Below are 14,251 nucleotides of genomic sequence, written 5' to 3' on the forward strand. Positions count from 1 at the left end.
GAAGCGAGTGTACGGACACAGGGATATGGTGCTATTGAAAATATGTCCTTACTCGCGAGTGTACTTAAAGTGAGTGTCCTTAAACCGGGGTATGCCTGTACTTGTATAAAATAAAAATCTGATATTCAAAAAGTTATTAATAATATTACTAGGAATGTGGAGTTAGTTTACTAAACCAGATACAAAACAAACTATGAGCCAGCATGGCTTGCAGACCTGTCAACTCATTTATTTTTTGCGAGTCTAACAGATTTGAAATAAACCTCATGGATGTGAAGCTTGAGCAGTCTCAGAGTTCAATGCAGTTTTATTAGAAGTCACTATTTTTCTATTGAAATTAAGAAATGTTGGTCCAAAACATCCCAAATATCATGGATTTGGGTTCTTTGAGTGACATCTTAGTTAATTGCTACCAGTGCAACTCCAAGGAAGCCTCACACGAAAATGGTCGGAACCTTTATCCTAAGTACTGTACAGAATATTTGGGCAGCTGTAATGGTATTAACCACATAAAAGTACCTTGAACAAGCTCCCACTTCCTCCGCTTCCTTCGGAGCCTCCCGAACCTTGGGATTCCCGTCGCCCATATTTTCTGACCATGTCTGGGGTGGAGTGGGTCACATTTCCTGCACTTTCCCCTGCACCTTCACTGCCGTTTTCCGATCCCCCGCTACTCCTGGTAGGGCTCGGCTTGCGAGTCCTTAGAGAGGAGGCGGTGTCTGCAAAAAGTCCTTTCTTACTCGTTGTAGATGTTGCCTTTTTGGAAGGAGAATGCCGTTTACTCAGCACCACAGAATTGGTGAAGCCTTGGATTTTGTCCCGTGCAGATGGAAGAAACCAGTCAGCGCAGGACAAACATGGACTGGGATTAGCTCCCAGTCTCTCCTCTATTTTTAAGTCTAACCGTTCCAGCTGGAGAAGTGTTGCCTTGACTTGATCCACATATATGTAATCAGGGCCAGGATTCCCAATGGCTTTGGATGTGCATCCCCCAGCTTCCAGCAAAGCACATAGCATGAAATGTTTCTAACAAAGGAAAAAAACTATTAAGTACAGTAAATAATAACATAATACATAAAAGACAACTTTAATGATAAAGAGAAATCAGTTCTAAGAAAAAATGACTTACTGCCAAGCTAACAAATCTCTTCTACCATTTGCGGTCTCCATAATCGGCTTTATTAGAAAAGCAGGCTGCCTGAACACTATAGTGTACATAAATTAATACACAAACAACGAGAAATTAATATTAAAATGAGTGTGAAAAGTGTTTGGTCTGTGTCTGCTTTTTATATCATTATTATGCACGCCAAATCCTAGTATAAAGTAAGAACTTTATCCTAAATATTAGCAAAACAATATAATAAAACGCTCTCCTATTCTAAACATGTACTTGCTTTCATGATCACATTTGCAATGGCATGTACTGTAGATAATAGCACAAGCAGATCCGTAAGAGCATTTTTCATTACAGGTTATCTAAAGCTTATATTTGCAATGTGTATATGCATATACTAAATTAACCATACATACAGATTTTCAAAAATGCATATATATTTCTGACAATGCAAAAAAGAAACATTAAGATGCACACCACTTAGCAAATTACATTACATTACAGGGTATCTCTGTATAATATCTTTATCATATCAGCACACCACTACTACAATAAATGGAAAGGGTCACATGCCCGCCCAACTATATATAGTACCAATAAATATTTTGCCTTTATGTCTCCTCGCCTCCCCCCTTTCTGTCCCCCCCCCACCCCCCAAGTGTACACAGTGAGGGCCTTGGGTCAGAGCTTGCTTTGTGTAAATCTTGCACTACCTATTCTGGGCTATTAAGACCTGAACCTTTATAGCGTCCAGTATAAATCTCGCATCTTGGTCGGAATTTAGAAGGCTAGGACAGGGATGCTCCCTGCAGTCTTGAATTTGCTACAGGAAGGAGGAATATTAAATGAAGGATATTGTTTTTTGCTAATTAAACAATTTGGTCATAATATGGGGGCACTAACCGTGTATAGAATTGTGAAATTCTCAATTTGGCATCAACTGCAAGGAAAATGCCCTGGCTGAATGAGGGGTCTTCAGAATAATGCATTGCAAGTCCCCGAAGCACAGTAGATGGGTTAAAAATCAGGTGTCTCATACACATCAGTTGATATAATTTTGAAAGAACCAATAATTTGAAAACACAGCCATAAGGTATACCTTACCAAGCCTACGATGAGTAGGAAGTACCTAGCTTCTGGTTGACTGTACTCCTCGTTGACAGGAGATCCACACTGCTGAAGATCATGACCTGGAAAGACCTCCCTCCATATGACCAGCTGGCCAATCCTCTCCGATGCCAGGGGCAGCAGACAATAATGCCGACAATACAGGGCAATATCAATAAGATTCTCCTTGGGCAAGTGGTTGCTGAGTAAGTAACCCTTTTAATTAACAAAAGAGAAATTTGGGTGGTCAAGAAAAACTGCAAACAGAAGGTACAAAAAATAAAATGTTGCGGAAAAAGTTATTTAATCTTCACTCGTAGACATGGATGGGTGCTTGTGTCCAATCAGTCCAAAACAATTAAATAAAATATGTATGCTATTTGGGTTATTCAAATGCAACCACATAAATAGTTCACAAAAATTAGCCAAACTATTGCTTTCAGATGTAAAAATGCTATGGCTTACAGAGACCAAAAACGTTAAACCCCACCCATACTGCTAAAATTGCTAATCTCTGTTGACATTGGGGCTAAGAGGACCTATTCGTTGCACTGAGTAGCTTCCTGTTGCATCCTGGGCAGAACGGACACTTTACAAACAAGGATCCAACAACAAAGGAAAATCAAATATTCAGGATCATAAGCAAACATTATAAGCTAAATCACTGGGATGATGGAGGAGCGTACAGGGATGTCCTGTGTAACGAAGGAGGAAAACAGTCCATATGTGCAGCACTCCAGATCCTTATTAAGTTAGATTAGTACATAAAACCTCACATTAAATCAAATAATCCTCCATAATTAAAGATAAAGCAACACTTTTATTGCTAAATACTAAAACGACATATTCCTGAAAACAGTGAAAATCTTGTTTTATTTTATTTCTGTTATCTTATAACTACAGATACACCCAGCAATGCATTTCTCTAGAGCAGTGGTTTCCAACCTTTTTTACGTTAAGGAACCCGAAGTGAAATTCTGAGGAACCCCCAACCATGTCTAGTAGCAACTATGTGATCAGAAGCATTGTAAATTCTTCTGTATGTAGCAGGGTCCCCTAACCTGTCCAAAGGAGGGAGAATTCCCTCTACATTGCTCTGTCGAATCAGGCGAAGCTGCGGAGGCCATTTTGGGAATCAGGAACTACAATTCCCAGAAGCCTCGGGCTAGAGTTGCGGCGGCCATCTTGGTATGGCTCTGCATGTAATGTAGTGGCACTACAAGCCCCAGAATCCTGGGGGGGGGGGGGGGGGGAATGAAGGAGGGGGCGAATAGAGCTCATGGGCAGCATCCTCAGTACTTTGGGGGAACCACTATTATTATTGTTATGTATTACTGTGTATTGTTATGTTGCGTCATTATATTATGTATGAGTAAAGTGTGTTTATATACATTGGTTGTGTTAGTGTTAGTCAGTATTGTGTCCTATGAGGAGTCAACCCCACCAACGCTGGGATCCTCTTAGGTGGAGGCGCTGCACCACGAGAGATGGCATCCCAAGCTCCCCATGAGCAGAGGCTTTGGTTTCATGCAAGCCTCACAGGTACAGGAGCACACATAATCGCCAACGGTTTCCCTTAGGCATATGGAAAGGGGGTTACTTTTGGAGGCGCGGCTGAGATTTCAGACCTGGGGTGCCCAAATTTAGAACAACCAAATTATGTCGATGATCATATCATTACCGTCCCGGTGGGAGGTCTATGACTGGGCCTTGAGAAGCTACACACCACCCCAACAGGTGCTCGCCATTGGGCAAGTCCCAGCCAATACCTCCACGTACGACATCTGTATAGTACTGGGGCAGTTCCCGGGCCTACATGCCGCGCATATCCAAGCCTGCCGAACAGACCCAGAAAAGGTGTAGTGCGCAGTGCTAGTAACAGGAGGGTATTAATGGAAGAAGGCGGTCCTCCAACCTTACGGTTCCGTGGAGCGCTAGATAGCGGGTGCCCTATAATCTATCCGGAAATACCTGTGAAGATGGAGCCCTCTAGTCTCACCTCTGACCTACAGGAGCTTCCGATGGTTGTGTCTTCACCTTCCCCAGGAAGTCCTAGCAGGAACGAAGCCAGTGTCGCTTCCGGCAACAGCAGACGATCTGGTCGGAGCAGCCGCAGTTCCCGCAGCTCGAAGGGAGTTCAGATGCTCGCAGAAGCCATACAGCAGTTGGCTGGGAACAGGGGCGAGTCATCTCAGGCACAGCATTATCATAAGTTGAAAGCTTTTTCAGGGATATTGCCCACAACCGTCGGAGAAGAGGCATTCGAAGCCTGGAAGGACCATACTTTCCAAGTACTGGAGGAATGGTCTTGCACCAAAGCTGTTAAGAGGCAGAGGACAATGGAGTGCCTAAAAACCCCCACCTCTACGATGGTGAGAATGCAACAAGAACAGGATACAGATTTATGGCACAGAGGTTAGTGGACTTCTTAACTCGGGTCTACGGCTTAGAAGAGGACGAAAGCGTTATAAGTTTTATAGTCTTAGACAGAAAGAAGGGGAAGAGCTGTTCGAGTTTATTCAATGAATAGTTCGTTTTATGAACTCTACGTTACCACAATATAATTCCAGCCTCTGAAGTGGATGAATATCGCAGAAAACCGTTCTTGAGGGGATCTATACCCACCCATCATATAGCCCCCCTAAACTGGTGATCCCTGCTATAAGGAATTCTCCTATGTTTGAGGGGATATTGGGCCTGGTGAAAGGGCATGAGGCCCATACACGATTACACACCCCAAGAAACATAAAGACTCCCCATAAAGGAAAGACCAAAGGGGCTTCGTCCCAGAAGCCTGAGACGGAAAGTGCAGAGGTTAACCCTCCTTCAGTGGCGCCTATCTCCACCTCCAGGGTGCCCCGGAACCCGGTAACTACACCTAGCACCAGTGCTACCCGGGGCACATGCTGTTACACTTGCAACAAAGAGGGCCACCTGGGTTTACTGGGGAAGCACAAGTTAGCTGACCGCTGGAGACACATTTCATTTGAAGTAGAATCTCAGATGCCTGACCTCCCTGTTTACCGCATCAATGACTCAGAAGGCAGGGTAAAGGTCTGGCAATCACAATCACCTGTTCCCATTCCTCAAGTGGGGGAACTTGAAGCTGACCCTTCAGTAGCAAGACAAGAAGAAGATTCAAACGGTATACTGGATCCATTACCTGAGGAAAGACTTCAAACACCAACGAAGGATCAGGCCGTGGCGCTGTTACTTAGGAACCATCCCCAGTTGAAGCAGTCAGTCGGTCTCTGAGCCCAAGGAATCCTATCTTCACCCCAAAGGGTGAATGACATTCACTCTATGAGAGGGCCATGGCCTCAAGCCTTTAGCCTCTCAACCACAAAGAATTTGAAGAAGTTCATCAGAGTCAAAGACCGAGACGCCCTCCAATGAGGGTGGCTTACAATTCATTAGGGACACCCCACTATGAACTTCAGCAGTCATCTTGGTGCTAGTTAGCCTCCATTATGGTGATTCTGACTGAAGTGTTGAATGCCATTTGTATGTTCATGTTATGCTGCTATTTTTATTATACAAGTTGTGAAATGTATTTTCATTATATAAAAGCATGTATATATATATATATATATATATATATATCGTTATCAAGCGAGGTAGTTCAAGTCTCCACCAGGGGGAGGATGTAGCAGGGTCCCCCTGATCTGTCCATAGGAGGGAGAGTTGCCTCTGCATTGCTCAGTCGGTTCGGGAGTAGTTATGGCGGCCATTTTGGGAATCAGGAACTACAATTCCCAGAAGCCTCGGGCGAGAGCTGCGGGGCGGCCATCTTGGTATGGGTCTGCATGCAATGTAGTGGGACTACAAGCCTTGGAGGGGGGGGGGAGATAGAGCACATGGGCTTTCCCAACCAATGGTTTGAAGCAGCCTTTTGGAGCAGGATATCCTTTGCGGGGCTCAAGGTGACTTTGGCAATCCTGACGGAGCTGGTAAGGAGGAAGGTAGTGTTCAGGGGGTAGTCAGCTTCCTGGACTAGGCCAGACTTTGCCCCTTAGGCCTCAGATAGCCCCTGTCACTCTAGTGGAGTATTGCATGGCCTGCCATACTATAGGGATCATCCCTTACTTTAGAGACTGCAGTGTTCAGGGACTTTGTGCGACCCTCCGGCTGGAGCTCGAACCACGTGGAGGCCTGGACAATGTGTGAGGGAAGTTGTGTTGGAGGCCCTGCTGTGTGGGACCTGATCCAGCATCCCACCATGCACCAACACTTCATAGGGGGGTAGCGCTACCTCACACTTGGGTGGGATTGTTCTGTGGACATCAGGGTTTCAGGTGCCCAGGGCAACCTCAGTACTTTGGGGGAACCACCATTATTATTGTTTTGTATTACCGTGCATTATGTTGGTGTCATTCTATTATGTATGAGTAAAGTGTGTTTATATATGTTGCTTGTATTATTAGTGAGTAATGTGTCCTATGAGGAGTCAATCCCGCCTACGCTGGGATCCTTTTAGGTGGAGGCGCTGCACCGTGAGAGATGGCATCCCAGGCCCCGGGAGCGGAGGCTTTGGCTTCCTGTAAGCCTCACAGGTACAGCAGCACGCGTAATCGCCCGTGGTTTCCCTTAGGCACAGGGAAAGGGGGTTACATTTGGAGGCGCGGCTGAGATTTCAGACCTGGGGTGCCCAAATTTAGTATTTGATACAATTTTAAAATTACCAGAAAATTGCAGGGAAGCCAGTAGGGATGCCCTGGGAACCCAAGTGCTCCTAAGAACCCTGGTTGAAAAAAAATTCGGGAGAGCATGAAATGCTTGGCAAAATGCTACCGACACATGCATTATTCTATTTAGGCGTTTCCCGGGTGCCTCACTCAAAATTATTTTGAACCATGGAAACTCGTACCTCTTTCACAATCATGGTATGCTATTTGCCATTTAACAAGTTATTATTTGTTATTTTAAAAGTAAGCCAGGTGATTACTATTTTATTAATACCAGTGGAGTAAAAGGTTTTGTTGCATCACTTTAGCGCTATTAGGTCTGAGATTATAGACAAACAGATAAAATGTCAGTGCACTGTACACATTTCTTGCTTAAATCATGCACATGCCGTGGCCCTTATGTGAGCAAATGTTGAGTCTGGAGCAGCCCTCAGGTTTTAAATTATTAATAAGCAATGATCTCACCTTGTAGAAAAGGCACGTGCCCAAGATCATGTACAGTCGTCTCATATCATAGTAATCTTCTGACTACAAAGGAAAAAAAGACATTTCGCTTTTAAAACTGCTTCATTGATGAAAAACTACCACTTACAAGCAGCGTACATTTTAACATAGTTCACGTAACAAATAACATCATTTTATTATTTCTGATCTAATTCTCAAACATTGTGTGGTTTAGTGTGTTTTAGGAATGACATCCTCTAGTTTGAAATTCAGCAGAATATAAAATAAAGTTTAATGTTTTATAAAATGTTTTACTGTTCTATACGAACCCACTTTTTTGAACTTCATAGAAATAGCTTTTGTGTTACACTTTGTTGCGTGGCTTATTGTGTGTTTAGCATTCTCAAATAATTAATATTTGGTACCAAGTAACAGTACATAAGATAAAATAATCTTAAATGTTTACAAGGCGTTGTATATTATCAGGTCATTTTGCCAATTGCGTTGAACCTAAGCTATTTTTAAATCTATAACAGTCACAGTGAGATCTTGTAAAATATAACATACAGTAATAGTAGCATTTTTACAAAACACATAGGGCACATTTAGTGGAGTGTATAGAAACAGTGCAGACAGCTCTGTACTGTAAATGTTAGGCTGCGGCCCCAGTCTTACCTTCAGCACGCGCACAGTTGAAAGCCACGTTGTGCGGTCTGTAGGAGAGCAATGGGATGCGCGGGGGGCGGGCCCATGACAGGGCATACCTGCCCTTCCATTGGCTGCGTTGCGGCATGGGAATACAAAATTCTTGCCTTCCCTGCCAGCGTACGCATCATTGCGCTTTGCGCGCCCACACACACACGCCCACTGGGGCCTGCCCATAGAGGGCTGTTCTGTGGTGCATGGTGCGCACGCCGCAGCCTACACTGGGGACTCAGCCTTATGGTTAGGGGAGAAGACACAGCGAGCTAATTGCAAAGCTTTCACACTGAACATTGAATGTATTAATTGCAGTTAGTCATTTTGAACATGACTTCTAAAGTTAGTACAGTATACTGCATATGCCCTTGTTAATGTCCTTCTAATTTGGATTGTGTCAGCTAATATGTGAAGTATCCATGTGGAGTGTAGACATCTCAAATTATTTTACAATGCCTTCTAGTACTTTTGTTCATCTTTATGTATTCATTACATGGACACCTCTATGGGCTTATTAACCGGAATGATTTATCTGACTCAAGCAGTCCTGTTGATGCCATCATTTGAAAAGGGAAGCCTTCATTAATTTAACATTCCCCATGCCAAACAGTGAACAGCAAATAAAAATATCACTTGTGAGCACATTCACATCTCAGACAGGTCTGCAACCCTGACTTTCACCATTATCTCCTAGCATACAGCGCTTCCACTGCAGCCAGGGATTCTGGGTAATGACATGCAAATGAGCACAGTGTCACCTTTTACTCAATGTACATTTTGTCTATTCATGTCATGTCTATTTTAATATGGACCCCTATAAGCTAATGCCTGCCACATTACACAGGGTTAAAGAAATGCACAGCCAGTAAACTTACTCACAGTCAGCTTTTCAACCTTTTTTGGGGTCTCTCATTCCAAACAAAAATAACTGGCTTTATCCTTGGACTCGATGGCATCAAGAGGGGCTAGAGACTAAATTTTCCTATAATAGGGCGCTAGAAACTGTTTAAACAAAAACAAAACCCCTTACCAGCTCAGCAAAATCAAATGCCTCCAAATCACTCAGCACTGTATCTATCTCCATCTGAAATATTTTTAAAAGGTACAACACGTAAATAATCTGCTACGTATAACCAGCTACTACATTGCCACACAAGATGTTGCTGGCCCCTGTGGCAGGGAACGAGTTATGGAGTGGGGTAATGGGAAGGTTATCAAGTGAAGGATTTAAGGGGAGGTTTCCCTGTTCCCTAATGAATATGCCATGATATAATGTAGCAGGAGTTTAACTCAACTGAAGATCAGAGTACTGCATTATGAGTTACTCTATCTACATTTAAATAATGAGCTCTGTAAAGCTGTGAAGTAGGGAAAAATAAATAAAATAATAAATATGTATGTCTATTTATGTAGCGCCATTAATGTACATAGCGCTTCTCAGCAGTAATACCTGTGACAATCCTATAAATAACAAATAATACAAATAACAGATAATGAGAATACGCGCTTCAGACATAAAAGTAACATTTAGGAAAAGAAGCCCCTGCTCCGAAGAGCTGACAATCTAATTGGTTGGTAGGAAGAACGTACAGAGACAGAACGCCCTCCTACTGTGGCGGCCGAAACTTCGGGCACTTCCGCATCACCTCACCACTCTTCAGAGTGGCTGATTATTTCACACAGCCAGACATCGGGCCAGATGTGATGGGGAGCGGGCGTATGCGATCAACGCGCTGCGTCTAAAAAACGAGCAGAGGCGTACGGTGTCAACGACTGAGCCACCTTTGCTGAAGCAGGGATATCCTTAAAACCTGACCTGTTGGCGGCCCTTGAGGATTGGAGTTGGCCACCCCTGGTGTAGTACAATAGCTTCAGGGAAGAGCACTTTGCCCTGATCGTGGTTAAGCAACTTGCTCCATAGTGTCTCAAAACCCGGAGAAGACCTCTGATAGTATGGCTCAGCCCAACACCCATAACTGCATTTCCTTACTTTTCTTGCGCAAGTGGGAGACACATACAGTAAAATTAATGTCATTTTTATAATTATAGCAATGTCTATGTTGGACTTATCGAAATATAAAATGAATGGTTAGTCCAAATAAAAAAGGTATCACCTAATACTGAAGTACTTATTAACTCTGCACCTATAAATAAAAAAAATACCACTTTTTAATGTTTGACAAAAAAAAAACCTCTTCCTTGTCTACTTTATTCTTTTCTATGATGGAAGAAGATGGAGTCACTTGCTCTCCCGTTTCCTAGAAACACTAATGCAGTATTTGGCCTGGAGGAAAATTCTTCATTCTTAGAGAATTGCACCTAAACAAGCTGGTGGCTCCTTGGAAAGTGATTACTTTCCATTTGAGTCGGTGGAATAAAAAACCCAAGAAAACGATTACCCGAATTTATTCTACATTCAAGTGTCCATGGAAATGCTAAAAACATTTCCCCAATTTATAGGAGAGATTATACTGGACTCTAAAGAGCTTTTCAGAAGCCAGTGTTTCCATAGGTATGGTTGCAATAAAGTATCCAACTCACATGATGGTGCAAAGCAATGTGTCCCAAACGTAACAATATTAATTGCCCCCCCCCCCCCCCCCTCCCCTTGTAAACACATACTGAAGCATCAATTATTACTCTTCCCCTTTAACTCTTTTGCTTATGATGGCAGGATAACTAGTTTACACATCACAAAAGGAACACAATATAAAACTGTGGTGTATTTGCTTATATATACACTGTACAAGAAATGACATTAAATCTTATCACAAAATAAATTAGCTAAAGATTGTATATAAAAAAATCTCCAAAGCATTGGAGAAATTTTCAGAGTTTTAATATGTTTAAAACTTGAATTATTTTTTTTTACCTATAAAATATTCTACTGCTCTTATCTCACTTTGACCAGTTGAATTCCTTAGGTGTGTCAGAATGGGTGTTTGTTAATTAAGTGTTTTCTTTGTCCTTATCCCACCCTGTCCTTAGCAGAGAACCAATAAAGTTGTGGGGAGCGGGGACTCTGGCTGTACAAACACTGATCACTCAGTGACATCCCACAAATAGAAGTAACCAGAGGAAATCAACCCCCTCCCAAGCGGAGATGCCACCTCTCCGGGCTTCACCCGGAGACTTCGGGTTTGGCATCCCGTTCTCCGGGCTACGGGTTTGTCCCTGAAATCTCCGGGTGGCCGGGTTGTTACAGACAGGGCAGCATAGTAAGTGACTTCTCATTGCTACATCATACATCACTCACATATTCTTTGCATTTCTCACAGGACTATCTGTGTGCAGAACTAATTTCCTCCCTTCGCTGCCTACTACATCCGGGTCACAGCCCTATGCGCTACTGCGTATGCTCACACGTAGGGGATCATGGGAGTTGTAGTTTTTATTAGACAAGATCGATTGACACATATAAGCAACACAGTAACATTCCCAGAAACCCTGCAAGGGAACACACACCACCCCCACGTATCTTACCTCCTCTATCTCTTCTCCCTCCTCCCTCTCCCTTCTCCCCCCTCTCTTCCTCTCTCTTCTCCCCCCTCTCTCTTTTCAGTAAAGCTGCTTCAGTTCGTCCCTTTTGATAGCAATGAGGTAACCTTGTCTTTGTTAAATTAACTCAAGTAAAGTAAACTGAGATAAACCATTGTAATAAATTAATATTGATCAGCGACGACTGTGTCTGCAACAATTGTCATCAGCGTGAGTTATAATAATAGAAATGATGTAAGGTAATATATAATTCCATATACCATTAACGCAGCAATAGTGCCCGCAACAGCATTCTCCCGACATCTCCCCCTGCAACTATTGTCAATATGGCTGAGCACCGTCAAATGGCGCTGCGTTGCCATGCCAACGGGAACGTCACAGCATCATGTAATGCTCGTTGCTATGACAATGAGACGCCACACGATGTCACGACATCATGCAGTGCCATGTTGTCATGGCAACTTGACGCCGCGTGACGTTACATAGCATCCCGTTGTCACGGCAACACAGTCATTTAAAAAAAAAATCTCCAGGTTGACCATCAGTCGAAGGTGACAACCCTGCTCCCATGTCTAACTTAAAAATCAAATTAAAAATACTTATAGGTGTCAGATTTGGTAAAAAGGTATCAATAACCCAGGTAAGACCCCTTAAAAGTGTCACTGATAGTTTACCTTTATCTTGGGAGGGATTTCCCCTTTTTAAATCTGCCACTATTTATGGATTCAAATCTTAAACTTCAACACTGTCAAATGATAGCTTTTAACTACACTCGTTTTTAAATGTATAAATGCTGGGTGAGCCTACAACCACTTTACATTTCATTTAGCACCAATAGTACAAATGTTACAAATACTCATATCAGTAATTCTATTCAATATACAGTTCATTATATTCCAATTAGCTACTTTAGTGTTGATCATTACTACAACATTCATTCACACTGTACAATAGATCTGTTTACTTCACTCATTTTCTATAAGGTTGTAGACATGGTTTAGTATAAAGAACTTCATTTTGTACAGCAATATGTGGCCTTTTCGAGACTTGATCAGATGAGAATCTCATTTCTTTGGTTCCAGGTCTATACATTGTGGGTTTATGGATCAGGGTGTCGGCCGAGGCAAGGGTATGTTTTAAATTCAATGAGGGTTTTTTATGCAACAAAATTAAAAGGGGTAAAAGGGGGGTCTTGGACAAAAGGGAGTGAAGGACAGAGGAAAGTTTGATATCTGTATTTAACCTAAGTCCTTTTGTAATAAAAATGAGACACATTTAGATATTTCTTCTCTCTTAATTCAGAACACGTACAGATTGTACGTACTCTTCCAACGATTTATACAGTACACGTAGTACAGATGTATAGGGTACTACAAATGCTAGAGATTATATAATGTTATTACAACACAAGGCGGATTTCGTGCTCAGTGCAGAGATCACATTGGAATGCTTAGGAGCGGTCAGGGAGGATTTTTAAAATTATACACGAAAACAAAACCACACCGCAAGAATGAAAGAGAACAAGAGAATAACTGGTAATAAACATAATGAAACCAGATATACCCTCAAAGTATGGCCAGTGATCTACACCAGCTGAGATTATAAAGGATTTTGTTATTCAAACAATTATTCTGACACATGGATTATAGCAGCTACTTAAGAGTATGCAAACATTTCAGAAGCAATAACATGAGATATACTGTACAGTGTATAAATAAAAGTGTGTATATACTACCAGAGAGAGAGTAAATCCAACACTCAGGATTTCTGCATCATATCTTGGACGCTGCTAATGTTTAGATGTTTAAAGGTAACATTAACTACTGTATATGCTCAAATTGTAAAATAGAGATATGGTTTATACTGGAGGTAGCAAATTACAATATGAAAGCACACAGCTCAGGTATAACCTCCCAGATAAGTGACTCCTAACAGTAGTAGATTCTCCAGGCTCTGCAATTACAACTTTGTGCTTCCAGAGAGGTTTGAAGAAGGCTGAAACGCATCATGCGTTAGGCAAGTGGAGAGAGACATTATTCCAACTATGAGAGACATAGAATTGTCCGATTAATCATAAAACAGGGCAAGATACTGTACATCAAACAGAGGAGGTCCCCCTCTAAGCAGTCAAATCCCTTAGAGTCCACTGTTGAAATATGTTTTCCTAGGAGAAAAAAACAACAAACTAATACTGGCCTTCACCCACAAAAATGAAGCAACAGATTAGGCAAGTGAAAGTTAAAATTATCCCCACGTTCAAGATAAAAGGTATAAGGTCGCACTTATTTCTTATTTTAAGAAGATCTGTGAAGTTCTGAACAGGGAACAACTTACAATTGAGCAACAAAAGGAGATGTCCCCAGCACTCATTGGGAATAGAATGAAAACACTGGTCAGCAGATTTGCCAGAAAATATATAAGTTGTATTGAAATGAAATACACAATATATCACCCGAAGGATGCTACCATAACCTTAGGGAAAATCTATATACAGGCATACCCCGCATTAACGTACGCAATGGGACCGGAGCATGTATGTAAAGTGAAAATGTACTTAAAGTGAAGCACTACCTTTCCCCACTTATCGATGCATGTACTGTACTGCAATCGTCATATACGTGCATAACTGATGTAAATAACGCATTTGTAACAGGCTCTATAGTCTCCCCGCTTGGGCACAGCTTCAGTACAGGTAGGGAGC

At 42.2% G+C, this 14,251-nt stretch overlaps 1 protein-coding gene across 3 annotated transcripts in view; it reads right to left on the reverse strand.

Moving 5' to 3' along the window:
- INTU (inturned planar cell polarity protein) overlaps positions 1 to 14,251 on the reverse strand; it is a 123,572-nt gene that overhangs the window by 13,894 nt on the left and 95,427 nt on the right. For all 3 annotated transcript variants that reach the window (XM_075615563.1, XM_075615573.1, XM_075615553.1), the window contains exons 9-12: positions 9,083 to 9,136; positions 7,375 to 7,437; positions 2,222 to 2,440; positions 520 to 1,026 (exon numbers count right to left, since the gene is read on the reverse strand). In XM_075615563.1, coding sequence (XP_075471678.1) covers positions 520 to 1,026; positions 2,222 to 2,440; positions 7,375 to 7,437; positions 9,083 to 9,136 — 843 coding nt within the window. The remainder of the gene's footprint in view (positions 1 to 519; positions 1,027 to 2,221; positions 2,441 to 7,374; positions 7,438 to 9,082; positions 9,137 to 14,251) is intronic.

Source organism: Ascaphus truei, chromosome 1 (assembly GCF_040206685.1).
Source record: "Ascaphus truei isolate aAscTru1 chromosome 1, aAscTru1.hap1, whole genome shotgun sequence".
Taxonomy (NCBI): domain Eukaryota; kingdom Metazoa; phylum Chordata; class Amphibia; order Anura; family Ascaphidae; genus Ascaphus; species Ascaphus truei.